The sequence below is a fragment of the Solanum tuberosum genome, unplaced genomic scaffold (genome assembly GCF_000226075.1).
Source record: "Solanum tuberosum cultivar DM 1-3 516 R44 unplaced genomic scaffold, SolTub_3.0 scf00013, whole genome shotgun sequence".
In the NCBI taxonomy this organism is placed as follows: domain Eukaryota; kingdom Viridiplantae; phylum Streptophyta; class Magnoliopsida; order Solanales; family Solanaceae; genus Solanum; species Solanum tuberosum.
The window spans coordinates 1794444-1815340 of record NW_006238940.1 but is presented as its reverse complement, the minus strand read 5'-3'; the positions used below and the strand labels follow the sequence as shown (position 1 = coordinate 1815340).

Sequence of the window (20897 nt, the reverse complement as noted above, 5' to 3'; positions counted from 1 at the left end):
TTTAATAATTTGCCCCCCCCCCCCTCCCAAAACTTAAAGAGTAAGTTTTAAAGAGTTGTGGTGAGATTAACTATGTTGTATGGAACCAAGTGTTGATTGGTCAATAACTCACATGTTCAAAAGATGAAAATTGCGGAGATGAGAATGTTGGAGTGGATGTATGGGCATACTAAGTGAGATAAGATTAGGAACGAAAATATCCAAGATAAGGTAGGTGAGGCCTCAGTGATGGATAAAATGAGAGGACCAAGCTTGAGCTGATTTAGGCATGCAAAGAGAAGTGTAGATGCCCCAATGAGGAGGTGTTGGGAGGTTGGCAATAGCAGGCATCAGGAGAGATAGAGGCAGGCCAAAGAAGTATTGGGGTGACGCGATTAGACAGGACATGGCACATCTAGAGCTTACAAAGGATATATCTTTTGGATAGGAGGGTTTGGAGGTTGCAAGTCATGGTAGAAGATAAGATGATAGTTGTTTCTCTTGCTTGCACGCTTACCTATTGGATAGAATTGGTGGTAGTACTTGGATCTTCTTTCTTACCGATGGTATTAGCACTATTCTCATAGTTTCTATGTTTTTGTGCTTCGATTAAGCATTAATTTGTTTGTATTACTATCCTTTCTATTATGTATTGTGTTGCTCCCATTGCACATTATTATGTTAATATTACTGATTTTTGTACCTCTTTTTTAGATTGCTTGGACTTGCTTTATTTTAAGTTAAGGATCTATCAGAAACAACCTCTCCATCTCTATGACATAGCGGTAAGGTATGTGTACACTTTATCCTACCTAGAACTGACTTGTGAAATTACACCAAATATGTATTGTTTTTTTAAAACTAATAACCTTACTCTATATATCCACAAGTATACTACAATCAAAAGTGTAGTTCCCCTTCAAGAGTATTACAATTTATCAAAAGCTGAAAACTATATAAGTTGCATATAAACAATCTAGAACATCAAAGATGTCTTCTACTTGAGCTAATAAAAACTATGTACACCAAATGTAAAATAGAGCTAAACACTTCATTTTGAAGTCCTATAATTGTTGTTGTTGTCAACAATTGTGGTGTTGAGCAACCTTTGCATACCTCAATTATTCCATCGAGTACCTACTACCACCCACTAACACATACCAAGTAACTCTAACCACCAATACTTAAGCAAATGAGAACAAACCTTCTAATGTTTTGTCTCCGCTAGGATTTGAACCCTAATCCCTAAGGTTAGTACCCACTTCATCGACCATTAAATCACATCATGGGGTCCCCACTAAAAATGTTCATATTAAAGCTTTTTTTTAGATAAACATATTAAAGCATATATGACCCAGACAAAGGCAATTAATAAATTTTAACCTTGGAAAAAATGAAATGATACACATTCTCTTTTCTTTTTTAATCGTGAAAGAATATACATTTACTACAAAGCCAAGATCAACTAAAAGCATTTTCATCATAAATGTCATAAAGGCTAAAACCAAAATTCACATTGAGGGATTCCAATATCAAAACAATGTCATAAATTGTTTCCTCGCCCAAACATTGAATGATTGAGTTCCAAAACCATCCCACCCCCTCTAATAAAGAATTAGAAGATAAATTGAAAGACTTGGAATTATGGTTTCATCTTGGAAAAATTGATGTCCCATATTGAAAAACCTTGCCCAAAATGTAATATCACATGATGTAAAATGATAGGATGTTGTCTCCAAGGTGAGCAAGCAGACTACTAAGCTGCAAAAACAACATATCAAGTAAAATCCTACAAAGTGGGGTCTAGGGAGGGTAGAATGTACATGACCTTACTTCTACCTCAGAGGTAGAGAGGTGGTTTCCAATAGATCCCTGACCAGACTACTAAGTTGCATATACAAAAAAAAACAAAAGTAATTGCAGTTCAATGTCATGTACAGGTAAATAACACAAGGAATCAGTTAAAAAGGTGATAGAAAGGGGCATGTCTGGGCTGTTGGTTGTAGCACTCTCTTACTCCCTCTGTTTTAATTTGTTCGTCTTACTTTCCTTTTCCATGCGGCACAAAAAGAATGCTTCTTTCCTTTTTGGCAACTCACTTCTAACTTTCCACATGACATGTTTAACACTACAAGATTAAAGGGCACTTTGATACATTTTACACATCTTTAGTTTAAGACCACAAGATTCAATAGTCTTCATTTTTCTTTCTTAAATTTCATGTCAAGCCAAATCTAGACATTGTAGGAGTATTAGATATCTGAAAGAATATTCAGCACATTAATTAAGGAACTTAGTCTCTAACTCTTTGGCTTTCTTGCTGAAACTGCATATTATTTAGGCTCTTTTCATCTAACTACAGGTAATTGTTAATATCTCAAAGTCAAGTTGCAGAGTTCTGGTACATGTGAACAAACGATACAAGATTACCCCCACCCCAGTTTATATATATACACACACACACACACACACACACACACACACACACACACACACACACACACACACACACACACACACACACACACACACACACACACACACACACACACACACACACACACACACACACACACACACACACACACACACACACACACACACACACACACACACACACACACACACACACACACACACACACACACACACACACACACACACACACACACACACACACACACACACACACACACACACACACACACACACACACACACACACACACACACACACACACACACACACACACACATATATATATATATATATAATTTAAAAACCACCTTGAACTTGTCAAAGTAAAAACCATAGCAAGTTTTATTAATACCTGTGGGACCGGGCAACAGTAGATATGTCTGAATTCCTTGAAGTGCTTCAAAAGATATTCCTCTAACTTAGCAACATCTTGCCTTCTAAAGATGTCCCAGAGTGCACCGCCTTCCATATCCTCAAATACTTCATTTTTTTCGAACACTGGGTTATCTTTGCACTCGTCATTTTTATCATTATCAATTTTAATTCCTCCGCTTGCTTCACAATAGCTAGTAGAATTGATTGCACCATTTATTACCATATCAGAACCAGTATCTCCCTCTGGTTCGACACAAGAAGCAGATGGAATAATTGAATGATTGCCGCAATCTGGTTCACAACTCAAGCTTTGAACTTCAAACTGTTCAGTTTTTCCTTCATCTCTTCTGCTACATCTGTCACTGTGCACAGAGTGGTCATCAATCAACTCAGATAATGCTTCATTTTTGCATTTTTTCTCGTCCTCATCCATCTGAAGTTCAGTTTTATCTTGTTCAGCATGTTTTTTTTTCACTTCTTCCATTACTGAAAGCTGGTCAGGCGTCAGGTTTATTGCTTGAGTATGTGTCAACACATTCACCTTCAAAACAATTTTGAAGTAGATATTAGATAAATTTACAGAGGAAACCAAACAACTTAAGAAATCCATCTTTTATTGGTGAACACAATAATCAACAGTTCATTACATGTTCAGGACTTCCATTTTTCGTTTTCTTTTTTGACAGGGAAACATGTAGAACCAGCTTGCCTGCTTCTATTAGCTTAATGAAATCACAGTTACAGAGTTGCAAATAAACTGCATGGCATGAATGTCCACATTCTTCAAGAAATATCCCAACTGTGCCCAAGGGAGAATAGTATGCAAAACAAAATAGAAAATAATACGCATGACAAAAGAATGGATAAAAAGCAAGGTATACCGCATCAGACATATCACAATGCAGCTTAGTCACAGAGTCTCCACGCCCTAGCTCCTGTCGAACTCCATAAGCAATATATGTCTTTGGTCCCATGTCAGGCTTCAACGAATCAGGTGGCAGTTTGACAGCAAGATTTAGGAAGCCATTTTGTGGATTTGTGTACTCCTGAAAAGGCAAGCTTCTAACAAACTCCGCGCCATGACGAGGTAATCGCTCATCGAATAAATCAGATGGAGGCCAATCTTTCAGCTTCAGAATCTGGGGCCAGCCAGCACTATCAGTTCGACCTTCCAAATATCCCTTAAAAAACTGATGGATGTTAACTTCTACCTGTAATCATCCAAGAAATAACAAAATTATCCATCACACCTAGAATCACTTAACAGCAAATAACTAACTTCAGAAATTAAAATGGAGAAAAATCATTGTTAAAACATTGAACATCACTGGCTCCAATAAACCTGAAATTCTACATGGTCTTTGGGAAATCACATTGAGCTATTATTATTATTTTCAAGAAAAGGTGACATGAAAAGTTTGGGTTGATGTCAAAATACAAGAATTAAAAGATAATAACACAAATAAATGAAACAAAAAACGAGAAAGAAAAGCATTGTTAAAACATTGAACATCACTGGCTCCAGTAAACCTGAAATTCTACATGGTCTTTGGGAAATCACATTGAGCTATTATTATTATTTTCAAGAAAAGGTGACATGAATAGTTTGTGTTGATGTCAAAATACAAGAATTAAAAGATAATAACACAAATAAAATGAAACAAAAAAACGAGAAAGAAAAACATTGTTAAAACATTGAACTTCACTGGCTCCAGTAAACCTGAAATTCTACATGGTCTTTTGGGGAAATTCACATTGAGCTATTATTTTCAAGAAAAAGGAGACATGAATAGTTTGGGTTGATTTCAAAATTCAAGAATTAAAAGATAATAACACAAATAAAATGAAACAAAAAAACGAGAAAGAAAACATTGTTAAAACATTGAACATCACTGGCTCCAGTAAACCTGAAATTCTACATGGTCTTTTGGGGAAATTCACATTGAGCTATTATTTTCAAGAAAAAGGAGACATGAATAGTTTGGGTTGATTTCAAAATTCAAGAATTAAAAGATAATAACACAAATAAAATGAAACAAAAACGAGAAAGAAAAACATTGTTAAAACATTGAACATCACTGGCTCCAGTAAACCTAAAATTCCACATGGTCGATGGGAAATCGAATTGAGCTATTATTTTCAAGAAAAGGTGACATGAATAGTTTGTGTTGATGTCAAAATACAAGAATTAAAAGATAATAACACAAATAAAATGAAACAAAAACGAGAAAGAAAACATTGTTAAAACATTGAACATCACTGGCTCCAGTAAACCTGAAATTCTACATGGTCTTTGGGAAATCACATTGAGCTATTATTTTCAAGAAAAGGTGACATGAATTTTGGGTTGATGTCAAAATACAAGAATTAAAAGATAATAACACAAATAAAATGAAACAAAAAACGAGAAAGAAAAACATTGCTAAAACATTGAACATCACTGGCTCCAGTAAACCTAAAATTCCACATGGTCGATGGGAAATCGAATTGAGCTATTATTTTCAAGAAAAAGGAGACATGAATAGTTTGGGTTGATTTCAAAATTCAAGAATTAAAAGATAAAAACATATAAAAAATGAAACAAAAAACACATGCCGCACAAAAAAAATAGAAACACAAAAAAACGCATGTACTGACACAGTTTTCCATTTCTTAAAAACAAATAGTAAAAGATAAAGCATTGGTCTAACAGTTGTACACACTACTTCACTTCTTGGTCTGAAATTGTTGAGATTGCTGCTAGCTGTGCACTACATAGCAAAATGTATTAACAAATTAATGTTTCCCTTCATACTTCTTCAATCCCATTCAAATTGATTTCACTTCTACTCAAAGAACCATGATTTTTATTATCTGACCGAAACATCCTTAATTATTTGAATATCACTTGTAAGTCACCATATATATGTGGCTAGAGGGGTTTTCCACAAGATTTGAAATTAAAAAAAGAACTTCTGATATTATAACAAACATTAATCAAGTTATTCTTCTAAACAGAACTCCAGCTGACAATGTAAATGAACCAGTCTATTGATTTACACAGCCCTTAAAAGAACATACCAGATACAAGCAACATTATCCTCAATTAATAGAATTAGGTACTCGATTAAATGCTTTTTGAAACTAGTTCAACAAAAACAAAATAGAGTAAAAGTAGCTTATCAATAATAAGGTAAGTAACTAAGCAAGGATAAATAATCCAATAGGAACACATTCAAAGAGATACTTGGAACCTACTCCCACTCTACAAATCACAACCATCAAGTTGCTTTAACCTAAACACACTAACAGGATTGAAATCATAGTAATACACACTGTATTAAGTATTATGTTCTTAGATATTGATATAAACTTTAAACTGATAGATACTTCAATCTGTTACTATATAAAGTCTAAGCAAGATTTTAAAAAAAAAACTATTGTACTGCACTTATAGAATAAATATTTGATATTATTCTGAAAGTAAAATGTTGCTAAATTTTAGCTGCAATGTTTAATGGTCTAGACAAACAAAGAACTAAAAAATCCACAACTGATGGCTTTAGGAAGAAGGCCAAAATGGTAAATAAAACTAAGGATTACTAAGACAAGTAGAATTACTTGAAAAGGAGAAAATGTTAATGAATGTGTAACTCGCAAGTATTAAAACTCACCTCACACCAATCTAAGCAATTGATGGCAACGACATCCAAAAGAAGAGGGTGGTTTAAGTTCTTTATCTGGCGACAGGCTCGCCACATAACCATGGGCTCCCAGCTTAACCCTGTCGCAGTCTCAAGCACATTGCGGACAATCACAGGCTCACCTTTCAGCCAGTGACATTGGAAATGCTTCAGATCCTCCTGCTGAAGATCTTTAGCTGCTGGACAGTATAAATAGTTGTCATCACACCCATCATGAGATACTGTTTTACACATTTTGCTTTTCTGGATATCATTTTCATTTACTGAATTCCTACAGCCGCATGGTCCCTGAGAAACTTCAGGCATGCGTTCCAATTCAAATATTTTGGCAATATCTTCAGCTCTTGCCAACAACTCAGAGAGACCTTCTGTCTTGTTCAGCAGACACTTCAGATCTAAAATTCCTTTACCACAACCACCAAACTTCTGTGGTGGACAAGGGATTCTACCATCTTCATTGGATTTCCATTCACCAGCAGGACTACCAAAATTATCTTGCAGATGCCCTCCATTATCCCCAGGCTCCATTTCAAATGCAAACCTGGCATCATCCACTGAATCATTTTCAACCATCTTCTTGGAAGATTTAGACCTTCTTGAAGTTCGGGTATCTGATACAGAACCACACCTCACATCACCATGCAAATAACCAACCCCCTTGTCAACGAATTCCACGATGACTTCTTCATCGCCTCCCTTAAGGTGACCATCTCTAAGCTCCCGGCAACAAGTAAGGCATAGATCATAGGAACAGCTAGAACAGTTCCTGTGAAAATCAAAAATGGATGTTTTGCAGTTGTTGCTGCACAAAAGATTGCCCAATTTAGCTAATTTGAACATCATTCTAAAGGACTGGCATGGAAAGAAGAGGCTCTTCATGCTCACCAGTACATTCTCTCATTCTTCTGACACTTCGCCTTCTTCAGTTCTAACTCTGACACTGATAACCCTGCCCAGATGTAAAGGAAATTCTAGTTACAACAGGTAGCAAGTGAAGATGCATTAGGCATCCAGTTTTTCCTGGAAGAAGCTAGTATCTCCCTACCTACTACATGAAACTATGTTTTCTTATCTGGGAAATAGCAAGTACATTAAAACATTCCCTGTTCGACAATTCAAACTCAACACTGCAGATATATGGAAAATGGCTATGTTGTTATCTTTTCTAACTGTGCAATAGATATTACCTAACCAGATTTTAAAATGCACACTTACAGTTGCCCACATGAAAAAAATATGGCATATCAACTGAAAAATATAAACAATTGTTGTGGCATCAATTCTAAACAAGATAATAGAACCTTGAATCTTAGCTTCAATCTCCTTCTCCATCACTTGCTCTGAACTAAATCTTCTCAGGAAAGGCAAAAGTTTTTGCAAAATGTATTTAGAATATTCAAACTTCTCTTCTTCGCTTACCTCACATTGTGAGTCCTTCAAAAACTGCAATAAGATTTAACATAAGAGCATATCGCATAGTGATAACTTGTAAAATAAGACTGTAACTTAATTATAGTGGGACAGCAAAAGAATCCAACCCTTATTGGCCCATCCAAACGCAAGCATGCTTTGCAATTACAGTTTTGGAGACAAACAGGACAAGATTCTGCAAAAGCTTCCTCAGGCATTCCAGGGTACCTATTATTGATCATAAAGGGAAATGCGCTCATGAGAAAAACTACATGATTGAATGATAACTTGTGTTGAAGTTGACAATATTAAACAAAATTGCTTAAACATATAAAGCTTCGAGTTGTTAAAATATTCATCATGCTTTGCATCATATCAGTTGTGACAATATAAATATATCATCAAGAGACAAACTGCTCAAATAAAGCCACAAGAAGCAGAGTATTATGTCTTTACATGTCCAACTTACAATTAAAATCTCATACAAGTTATTCGGACAAATAAACACAACCAAGTAAAAGTTTCCAGTACCATGTGGTTATGCAAGGAATGCAGTATCGCTTTGTTTTACAGCTGGTGCAGCGAACAACCCTTCCTTTGTCATTCCTCTGGCACTGATGACACATATTTGATACAATCTCATTACCCTGCCCATGTTTTGAATTTCAGAATGAAGGTCGTTTGGGGTTAGTAAAGAAGAAATTAAATGATAAAATTTTCAAATAAAGCAAGATTTTTTTTACATTCTCATCCTTCCTCTTTCTAGCACGGGGATTTGATGCATTATCTTTGCTTTGCCTTCCAGGTTCTGATCCTTCCACTTTGTCTTCTTCCTCAGCCCTATGTTTTTTACTCCCATTACCCTCCTCCTCTCTACTATCAGAATCTCCACCATTCTCTTTCGAACTCATTATTCCACGTTTTTTACTTGCAATTTTCTCACCACTATCAACATTCTCTTCTTCTGTTTTCACGCCACTCTTCCTGCCTTGACCCCTTCTTTTCTTACTAGTACTACGGTCTTCTGCATCCCATTCATTCATTTGTTGAGTATATTCACTTAACTTCTCAATAGCTTTTTTACATGACGACCTCATTGGCCTATGAGTAGTACTCACTGTATCAGAATCAATCTTTTCCTCTTCTCTCTTGCTATCAATTTGGTCTTCTTTTTCATTGACATCATTCTTTTTCCTACCAAGATTCCTGCTTTTCTTAATACAAGCCTGTTTTCCTGCAGATTCCTCCAATTTTTGTTTTCCCTTATTTTTGTGGGGTGGTCTCCCCCTTTTCTTTTTTGGTTTAACAACCTCAGTCAAAACTATCTCTTCTTCTACTTTAAGATCCTCCAAAGATTGAAACTTTACCTGAATAACCCCCTTCTTCTCAACAGTAGTTTCCTCCAAAGATTGAAATTTGACCTGAATATCGTCCTTCTTCACCATAGTTTCCTCGAAAGAATCAAAGTTTACCTTCTTGTCAATACTTTCCTCCATAATACCCAAATCGCAGTTTCTCAAAATCCCTTTTCCTCCTTGTACTACTAACTACAATACAATCCTCCCTTTTTTCTGAAATCGACGTTTTGGCCCGCTCCCCAAAAGAAAAAAGGAGTAAGTAGTACCTACCTATCCTTTTTTCTCAAACCTGATTAGTATGTATTGGGGGGGTTAGGGTTTTGGTAAGATTGAAAAAACTGTGGGTGGAGGGAGAGATATATTTAGGGGGGAAAGTTTCGAAAAGTCCCGCCTTACACGCTATGCTAATTTACAGGATTTCGTCTGACAAGTTCTATCTAGATCACTGTGCCATATTCGGGTATTCTTTTTTGTTTTCAACTTGCTACTACTACTTCTATCTAATCTAATAAAAACAGAGGCATGTCTCTGCTGACGCACCCACTAATTACATCATATTTTGACGGTTTTCTAAATTATTAGGAGTAGTATACTACTACTAATTTTTCTTACAACTCACCGATATATAAGCTATTTTCGCCGTTGCTTTTTACTTATCATTTTTCCTTATTATTTTTGACAAATTAAAAAAAAATCATTTTTTTAATTATTATACCCTTAATTTATAAATATCAAATTAATAGTAGTAAAGATATTTAGAATCCTATTAATAAGGATAAAATGGAAAACTCATTATAGCAATCAATATTTTTTTAATAGGTGTATCAGATCAAAATTTGACAAGTAAAAAGGGACAGAGTGAGTATCATATATACAATTTATGTATGCATAACTCTTAACCAAATTCATATTGATTTAGTTTCGAAATAATTAGGATTATTTATTAATAATAATATTTATACAAGATAAATAAAGTTATAATATATCTGATAAAAGTGGAGTTATGTATCCAAATGTTAAGAGAGAATGAAAAAAATATTTTTAATGCCATTCTGAAAATGGTAAAAATATCTCAAAAGTGAGAAATATCATAATGTAAATTGCTTCAAAATTTGTTTCTAAATTCTCGAGAAATAAAATGACAACTAAACATTCGAAAACTTACCAACCAAACATTGTATAAAAGTAATACGTGAATAATTTTATCCTATTTACAAACTGAACATGGTATAAAATTTATATATGAATAATGAAAGTTATTCATGTATTAGCTTTGTGTTTATCCCATAACCAAATGGCCCCTAATTAAATCATATCTTAAAATTTTCTTAAATTATAATAATTTTGAATTTTTTAAAACTTGTGGATACATTGCTCATTCGTCTAACACATAGCAGATGATACTTTAGTTATTTACTCCCACTGTCCCTTTTTACCTGTTCAATTTATTCTTTTTATTTGTCATTTTTGACAAATTAAGAAATGACAATTTGTTTTTTTACTTATTATACCTTCAATTTATTAACTTTAAGTTAATATTTTTTGAAAAATGTAGTGAGTAAAGATATTTGGAATCTTATCAATTAATAGGGGTAAAATGATAAACTCACTAGAGCAATCAATATTTTTTTATTAGGTGTACCAAGTAAAAAGGGACAAAGAGAGTATCAGATATATAAGTTATGTATCATATGCATAACTATAAATCAAATTCATACTGATTTAGACTTGAAATAATTGGGTTAGGTATCAACAATAATATTTGTACCAAATACATTGTATACAAACAAAGTTGTAATGTATCTGATAGAAGTAGAGTATCTAAATGTTAAGCGAGAGAAGGAAAAAAAGATTTTTATAATTAATTTAAATGATTGAAATTTTTAAAACTTATATTATTTTAAGTCATGTAATTATGTAATTTTTCCTAATTTAATATAACCCCAACATTAATTCAATTTCGCTCTTGAAGATGGTAAAAATAAAAAATCAAAATTGTAATGTTATTTCTGAAAATGGTAAAAATATCTCAAAAGTGAGAAACATCATAATGTAAATTGCTTCAGAATTTGTTTCTATTTCTCGAGAAATAAAATGACAAGTACATAAACATAACCAACTGGCTCCTTTTTTAGAAAAAAAAACAATTTAAGTACGAAGCAAGTTCACAAAACAAATTACAAAAAATCACAAAGATACTTGAGTTTGGATTCACTTATTTCAGTAGTTTTTGGCTTTTAAGACTTTTGTTTTTGAATGTTTTTGGAAAAGACAAAAGATACTTTTAAGTATCTTTTTTAGGTGGAAAAATTATAAAAATAAACTAAAATCCAAAAGTTGGATAGTCCCAACTTAAGAGTCGTTGAATTGGCTTTTCTAAAGTGGCTTATAAGCTTAAAGCTATAAGGAGTCGTTTGGTACAAAGATGTATAATACAGGGATTACTAACGCATGAATTAGTAGTGCAGGGATTAGTAATGTAGAGTTTAGTAATGCAATAATTTGTTTTTATCAAGTGCTTGGTTCATTGTTTCCCACCTAACCTTATGTTTGGTTTAAAACTCTAGAAAAAGTTTTGTTCCTATTATACCCTTGAGTTATTATGAGATTTTATATTTCATTTAACTAGTCAAGTTAAATACTAAAATATAAAAAAAAAATTATTATTATTATTATTGAGGTGTGATATGTCACTATAGACATCATTGATAGCACGGTATATTTCTAATTTTTTGTTGGTCAAATATACATTAAACTTAACATAGATTTAAGGCTACTTAAATTGTTCAAATACACGAAGCTTTTTTTAAAAAAAAAAACAAATAGTTCAAGTGGTCAATGGACGAACTACATTTAAAAAAAAATGAAACTAAATCAACCTAATATAACAAATCAAACACGGAGAAAAAAATATTAGTTTGTGAAATCATCAAATTACATGGAACAAATTTGGAGAATTAAAGAATATTTATAAATATTCTCATATAAATAAATAAAAATGAACATTAAATTACAAAAAAAATAATTAGGAAAAAATATTTGATGATAGTTTAGTCATTTGGGGGTCTTATCCAAGGATTGTTAAACCTTGGATTAGTTATCCCTCCCTTTTCTAGGGATAAAATAAGACCTTGTATGAGGTATAACTAATCCATGGATTAGGTTAAATAAAGTAACCAAACAATGTTTTTGTTGGACTAAATTTTAATCCATGGACTATTTTGATTAATACCTCCTAATTCAAACGGGTCCATTTGAATTAGCTTATTTTTAGGTGTTTTTTATTTTTAAACACTTCTTTAGTTTTGGAGGTTTTTGAAAAAGTTAAAAAGTGTTTTCAAGCACTCACTTTTAGTCAAAAATCAAAAGTAGGGTATCCTTTACTTATGACTTTTTTTCCAATTATAAGTTACTTTTAATAAGTTCATCCAAACAGAAGTGGAAACACCCAATTTTTGGTCATTGGCTCCTTTTTTTACTTATTTAGCCTAAAAAGTGCTTAACAACAATCATTATGTTTTTCAAGCATTTTTAAAACTAAAAAGAGCTTAAAAGTCTAAAGTTACTTAAAATAAAAGTCAATTCAAACACTCGTTTGTGGCTTTTAACTTTTAGGTTATAAACTACTTTAGAAGTTTCAATCCAAACACCTCCTTTATGCTCCAACTACTTTAGTTTTCTTAGGTGCAAGGTCATGTCATAACCTGAAACTATCCTTAGTCGTAACACGGTGCTTAGAGTCACAGTGACTTCAAGCTAATCTTTGATACTGGCATAGTCATGAGCAACCAAATATGACCATGTAAACGAACTAAAATGACTGAGTGGAATCATAATTATGGAACACTAGTTTAATATATTCCTGAACAAAGTCTTGTATACAACAAATGTAATCTAAAGAGAATCAGGAATGAAATACACTAAATACAACAATTGTTACTGACTCTCTATAAAGCCTCTGCCTTCAGCTCGAACATGATTCCTTATCCACTTAATTAATACATGTGAATTAGAAATAAAATACCAGAACTACAATCTGACTTGAGTGTTTGAAATAAGAAAACTAATCATTTGCTGACTTGAAGCTGCGATCCGACTTAGACCTAAATTTACATCACATGAAGTAGTTAAAGAGGTATGCAATCAGTACTTTGTATGTACTGAGTATGTGAGATATGCATGATAATATATAAAGCTGGACAAGATGAATTGGAGATGCTAAACTGAATATGAAACTAAAACACATGAACTAATGCAATGACCAAGTAGTAAAACATGCACCTGATAGATACTAAAACTAAAATAACTGAATTCAAGGTCAAAATAATAATCTAAAAGACTAAACTGTGGGAGATACTAAAAACGACATAAACCATGTGAGCTACTACATGGAGTTCAGTAAATTACTCCTACATTGAAAAAAAAGAGTTAACTTGCCAAGGTGGGGATCATTATATCTGAGATAAGATGGATCCACTAGCTAAAGTTCATAAAGACTAATCATACGGTGTCACGTAGTTCTGGGACTTAGAAATTGCTACTAAAGGTCCAAGGACGCTAAGCGAAAATCTTCATCCTAAAATCTCACTCGGTGTTAAGTATTCTCCCAACGAAAACATGTATAAATCTTAAAACAGTGTATTCTGATACTATTGAATCATACTAATAACTGGTAAATACTGAGTAGCTCGTAAATCATGATAACTGAACATAATTAGAAAGATACTGTAACACCTCGGTATTTGAAAGAACTAAATTGGAAATAGCAAAATCTGAAATTTTGCAAGTTAAGCTTATGATATGACTTTTGGGTCAAATTCAAATGGTCATAACTTTCAGTACATGATGAGTTAGGTAGCCTATAAGATATCAAATGAAAGGTCTTGGAATCCTCTTTCCAACGCCACTAAATTTGTTAATTTTAGAGCTCGTATGAGGGAGATATGATTGTTTGAAGTTGGGCTGTTCAATTAAGAAAAATTACACGGATTTAAGAGGGGTATTTTGGTCTTTCCTTACCCAATCAAGTTAATTCATTTTTAGTAATTAGGGGTCTAAACTGATTTGGTTCAGTTTTCCCAAACCAATATACACCTAGGTTTTTGAGAATAGTTCAAGAAGAGGAGAAAGGAGAAAATTCAAGGCGTTCTTGGAAGTTTCTTGCGGAATCGAGAATCATTTCGCCAAGGGTTGATCCCTAAAGAGGTATGTGAGTTCACTTAGCATTGGGTTCATTCATCCACGCACCAATCATGTTAATTTTAGCGTAATTTCGTCCTAAAAAGTTGAAGGTTTGATGTTTTTGATTAGTGTTCTTGAATTTACTTTCGTTCTTGAATTAGGATGGGATTGATGAGTTCTTGAGATAATCTATCAATTTTAAGAGTTGTTTTGGGTAGATTCTTGTGTTCATGTATTGGGTAACTGAATCTAAAGAGAAATTGAGAAAACGAATTGATATTAGTCGAATTGAGATCAGAAAACGAGTTGAAAAATTCGTCAGGTTGACCTGGGGAGGGGCTGGGGCAGCGCGCCAACAGTGCGCCAGAATCCAGTCTCTGAACTTCAGGGGCTGGTGCCCCGCGCTAGTAGTGCGCCCGGGACGTCTGCCCCCACCCTTTTCCCATCGTTTTACCCTTCTAAGTTCTCCTAAAGTGTACCTTCATTCCCTATTGATTCTAACTACTCTAAACAACTTCTAAACATCTAGAAATCATTCATAAACATGAATCATAACCTTGAATCCATAATCCAAATTCAAGGTAGAGTTAAGAGTCAAGTCTTGAGAGTTCTTCGAGTCATTTTAAGAGGTCGTTTGCAATTGTTTTACAACTTGTTTAAAATGACTTGAACACAGAGTTGAGAAGACTAGAGTGAGTTCATTTTCTTTAAAATGATATATGGGAACTAAGTATTCCCAAGAGTAAATGTTTTCACATCTAAACAAGAGAGGAAACACTGATTTCTAAAAGAGCTTTTGAGCTAGTTTTTGAGTATCATCTCTTTTAAGAGAAAGATTTTGAGTAATAATCTCAAACCACGGAGAAGTTATATTTTTAAACTTATGAGTTAGTTACATCTTGGGAGTAGTATTGAGTAACGATTTGGGGACGAGTTCAGATAACTCAAAGTCTCCATAAACCGTGTAGCCAACATGGGTAGAAAATGTCATACTTTTTAGATGATTCCTTAATGCTTTTAGCATAGACTAGTGGATCCACTTAGTAGTAGATTCTATACCCCGGGAAAGTATAGGACGGCCCTGGCAATATGAGGCAAGACGTTGTATCAACACATAGCTCATAGTGATGGTTGTCGGTTAGAGAATCTCCCACAGAGTTACTTGTATTTTCATATACAAAACTAAGTTACTATTGTATTTTTTCAGTACACTGAGTTGTTATCTACATGTTTTAAAGCTTTTCTTTATACTACATGTTTATTTCTGCTTTATATTGACAAGAGTTGAGTTGAGTTGAGAAGAGGTAAGTTTCTTCAATTCCATTTTCAAGCTTATGTCTTGTTTTAGAATTCCCCTGGCATACTCGTACATTTCATGTACTGACGCCATTTGACGTGTATCTTTTATGATGCAGATACAGGTAACCAGGATCAGCATCCAACGCTTCGTTGATTCAGTTGAGCTTCAGAGTGGTTTGTGAGCCTCCTTGCTTCTGGAGGATCCTTTTTATCATTGTTTGTCATTCCAGTTTTGTTAGGATGATCGGGGGTCTTGTCCCGACATTCCTCTTAGTATTTAGAGGCTTCATAGATGGTTAGACATTATTAGTTCAATAATCTTGTTCATTTAAGTTGTTTTGATGTTTGACACTTGAGTTGCCTCATTGGCCAGTTGAATGTTTCCTTTACAACATTCTAAGTTTATTTCATGAGTTTATCTTTGTTGAGTAAAGTCTTCCGCTGAGTAGTAAGCCAGATCAAGGTTTCACTTGGGGCCAACAATGGTTCTCGAGTGCCGGCCACACCCAGGGTGTAGGCTCGAAGAGTGACAAATACTTTATCTAAAAGCAACTAAATCATGATATTTAAAAATTTACTGAGATATACTTTATCTAAAAGCATCATAATTCATGAAATCTGATATTTTGAGACATACATTTTAAATAACATAATTTTGAGTCATAAAATACTTGCATACTATGGGTTCATGAATATCCTTGACAACTTAAGAATTATAATCAATATCATGCAAAATGAAAACTAATCATGAAGAGGAAATTGAATTTCAATAAGAACCCATGAAAATCATAGAAACCCTAGTTCCTAGTTTTGAAGAAATCATAACTTGAAGAAATTGGATTTTCTTTGGGATTCAATGGGTGAAGGGAGACTCATTGATGAGGTTTTCGCATGCATGGAATGAAAAACATTGGTAGAATCGCTAAACTTGAAGCTAAATATAATTTCTTGAACTCTTTCATAAAATAACGCACTTGCAATTAAAGATAATAATACTTTCTTGAAAATCATAAATTTACTTCTTTCATGAAAATAATGAATAAGAAATATTAGGACTAAATTTTCAAATAGCGTTGGCTAAAAAGAGACTCATGTGGTATAATAAGCATGAACCATGAATCAACAGTCACGTCATCATTGATGACATGAAGTATACTGATTTTGATGATAAAATCAAGAATCAATGATATGATAAAGAGTAAAAGCCCTAGCTTTGATCTTACTAACTAAAATTGTAGATGTAGGGCATGAGGAAGAACTAATTTCCTCACTATATATGATAATCTTACATACCTTAAATGCTCCATGAATCTTGAAAAAGAATCCTAACTTGAAGGAGAACGATCAAGAAATCATTTTTTGAGATTCTTGAATTAGTTTCTTGAAAATCCTATAGTCATGGGTTAAGATTTTTATTAATGATTCATGATTATAAGAAGAAATTTGAGTTAGGAATCCTTGGATAAGGACTTGCCTTGAAGAAGAATCTTGATTTTTTTTAAAAGAATCTTGCTTTGGAAGTCTTATGCTTAGAGTTTTGCCTTGGGGTTTGAGAGAGAAGAGGAGGGGAAATTAAGACATAGAAATCTGATTGTTTAGGACTTTATGGAAGTTAAGAAATTCGTTTTAGGATTTCCATAGGGGTATAAAGACAAAAAATCTTTTTAGTAATTTTTCATCGGTCAAAACGTAACTGCACTGTGCCATGTAAGAAAATGATCATTACTATTTACTTCGAACTCCGACTGACGCAAACTTGATGGCATTGCAAAAGAATACTCATAGACCTTTAATTTGATATGTTATGTGACACCTAATCTTCATATTCTAAGAGATATGATCGTTTAGAGTTGACCTAAATAAAATACGAAACTCAATCGATAAAGAAGCTTTCAACGCAATCTTATGTTAGAGGATTCTTATGACCTTAATTCATCTTCAAATCTCTTCCACGCTAAAGAATTGACCTTTAACACCTATGCACAATTAAAAATCACCCGATACAATCTTATACACATATGAGGAATGATTTGAATCTTAGCTTAGAGATTTTTGGAGTGTTACAGGTCGTATGTTAGATCCATGGACCTTCACATTGATATCTTCTGAGTAATTGCAATCATGAACCTACACAAACGACGAAACAACAATTTGTACAATTTTTTGTCACCCTCTACTGTGTCCACAAATTCTTTTAATACTAAAGCATTAGTTTACTTATGATGAAAAGTGTAGAGTTCGGTAATAATGATAGTAATAAATGCAACATTAGGCATTAGTTCACTCTTTGACTCCAAAAACTATATGAAGACATGTTGTTAACATGAAAATCAAATATAATTACGGTTGTGATTCGTTGAAGGGTATTATGATTGTGATCTAGGTCGTAGTTTGTAATTAGTGATTTGAAACACAGTGTTTTCATCATATTTCTCAATTCTCAATATCTATGCTACCCCTGAGAAAGTTTATTATACTTTAAACATAATTTTAGATTAAACGGTGACTTATTTGGTTTTTTCTATTTTTAATTGTCCTCATAATATCTAAGACGTGATAGAGGTCTTCGTAATGTCATATTCTAAGATTTCACAAAAATTAACAGTTAAATTAGTTAAAGAGCGAAACATCATATTTCACTGAATTATAACAAAAATTCATTCATAAATCCAATTTTTTAAAAATATCTTGCACATCTATAGTTGAGTTATCCCTTTCATCTATTCAAATTTTACAGTACAATATATATAATCAATTTGCTTAATTTAATATGCAAATAGGTTCACCCAAGTATCTAATCTTATTATTATTAATCCATATATAAGAAGTGCCAATTTTTCCTTTGCCAAAAAAATAGAAGAGTAACGTATAATTTATAGGAATCTTTTGTCTATATTGCAAATAGAGAATAAAAATAATAAGAAGATATGACTCATCTTTAGTTACACAACTCATATCTCACATGAAGTAGATATTCGACTCTTCAAATGTATAATAATTTTCTCAAAATAGGTTATTTAGCACATAGATAAAAAATATATTGTTTGATCTTTTCTCGAATCTCACGCATATCGGGAGATTTAGTACATTGAAATGCCATTTTTGAAGTAAGTTAGTACATTTCATCTAAACAATAACAATTCATAAAGTGATACTACTGTTGGGTTATATATACTATGAACTATGTGGTTGAGTTATATTATTACATTTAGATATGTTCAAATTGCACCTCCCAAAAGAAGTATAAAGCGGTAGTTGTTCAAATATAGAACCTAACAAAGATTAGGGTCGATCCCAAAACGAATATGATTTGGACTTAGATAAATTGCTATTATTTGTGCTCTTAGTCGTATTATTTCCGATAGGGGGATTTGTGTAACAAAAGTAATTTTATAGTCGTCACAAGTAGTAAGCAACAAAATATTTTTGAATCAATAAAAGACAAAACTAGGGTTTCGTCATCCCTATAAATTCGTAACTTAGTAAGACCAGATATTAGTAACATTTTCTAGTGTGTAGCATGCAAGATTGGTAAGTAAGTTCACCTAAGTGGTTGGTCCCCTAAATAAGTGAATATCACCATGCAACTTGGTCCGTCTACGTGTGTATGCTTTTGTCACGATTCAAAGTACACCCTAGACGTGACATGACATATAAGACCCTGAGAGGCCCTATACAAGTCACTTGACATACACACAATACAACATAATAGGTAAAATTAGAAAATCACATATCATGAAAGAGTTTTACATAAAAGCGAAAGTCTACTCATAGTCCGACAAGCCTTTCTAAACATCAACAGAATGGTTAGGATGTAACCCATATATCATGTACAAGTATCAAAAGTAAATGACATCAACAAGTAAAGTCTCCATGGTCGTGCCCTCGAAGTATGAGGACTCACCAATCAAACAATATGTAGCAATCTGTATCTAGCCACGAGCGGGAGCAGAGGAAGCGTTGAACCCTACATTATTAAATAATGAAGGCACGAGTATGCATTAGTATATAAAATGTACTAAGTATGAGGGATACACAAAAGAACGTAAAATATGATCATAAGGGGACATAAAAAAAGCATGATATACATGACCAAACTAAAACATAGAAATCGAAACACATTAACATAGTCAATGCATCTTAAAAATCATCATGAAAGTTTCATAAAACCTTTAGAGAAAACATAGATCATTTTGTGGAATACTTACCGTTAACTGACATAGACCATATATGCTATAACGTGGAATTTGGTGTCTTGCTCCCACACCAAATAGAGATGTCCTTACTTGCCAAGGCAAGAACCTTAAATTTCTAGATTAGGTGGATCCACTTGCTATTTCATTCTAAGACAAATCCTACAAGGCACGTAGTTAGGGACAAGAAGATTGCTACTAGATACCCGACCTCTATTAACGTGTAACGACCCTCAAAATGAAGTAGGATAAAGTAGAGCCTCACATGGGTTTTATGCATTAATAACTTTTTAAAATTATAAAGAATAGCCTTTTTAGTCAATTTTAAAGAGTTTGGAAGTCAAACGTCAAGGGACGACCAAGACATTCGGAAACTAGTCATTTGCGTGTTGGTGTGTTCTGGTATGTTGTTCATGTTTTTATATGTTGCTTGAAGTCTAAAATCAGTGGAGGTGACCCTAGTGTCTTAATAAATATTTTTAGGGTCAAAACTTTCGGGTACGACTCCCTGGGACCACCCTAAGGGTCCCTGAGGAGGACTACAACCCTTGGCCAAACAAGCTGCCAAGACAGCTTGAAGTTGTGCATAGAGGGAGTGGCTCCGCGTCGTAGACCTGCTCCACCAATGGCCAAAAAGTGGCTCCGCGTCGCGGAGACACCGCGGACTCTACTGCCTAGAAATTTAATTTCCAGAAACTTGTGGGAACACCTCCGCATCGCGGACTGGTTCCCCGACGAAATCTGAGAAAATAAAACTCAAGTTTAACTTGTTTAAAAGGTCCAACTAAGTGAGGGGTAGTTTGGGTACTTTGGGGAATTATTATAAGCGGTTATTCTACTTATTTTAGGGTATCTTAAGTTGGTTAAAACCCCAAAACCTAAAATTAGACCCCATTCTTCAAATTGACCCTTCCCTCTCAAAATAGATTCTCTCAAAAAAC

The 20897-nt window shown here is 33.6% G+C and overlaps 1 protein-coding gene across 1 annotated transcript in view; it reads right to left on the bottom strand.

Annotated features, from left to right (window-relative positions):
- The window catches only part of LOC102601654 (lysine-specific demethylase JMJ25-like), a 15122-nt gene extending 5353 nt beyond the window's left edge, over positions 1 to 9769 (bottom strand). Inside the window, exons 1-8 of the mRNA XM_006339967.2 lie at positions 8669 to 9769; positions 8457 to 8572; positions 8054 to 8153; positions 7817 to 7958; positions 7401 to 7464; positions 6486 to 7317; positions 3714 to 4043; positions 2810 to 3373 (exon numbers count right to left, since the gene is read on the bottom strand). Of these exons, the coding sequence (XP_006340029.1) occupies positions 2810 to 3373; positions 3714 to 4043; positions 6486 to 7317; positions 7401 to 7464; positions 7817 to 7958; positions 8054 to 8153; positions 8457 to 8572; positions 8669 to 9421 (2901 nt within the window). The 5' untranslated portion in view covers positions 9422 to 9769. The remainder of the gene's footprint in view (positions 1 to 2809; positions 3374 to 3713; positions 4044 to 6485; positions 7318 to 7400; positions 7465 to 7816; positions 7959 to 8053; positions 8154 to 8456; positions 8573 to 8668) is intronic.
- Between the last annotated feature and the right edge of the window lie 11128 nt (positions 9770 to 20897).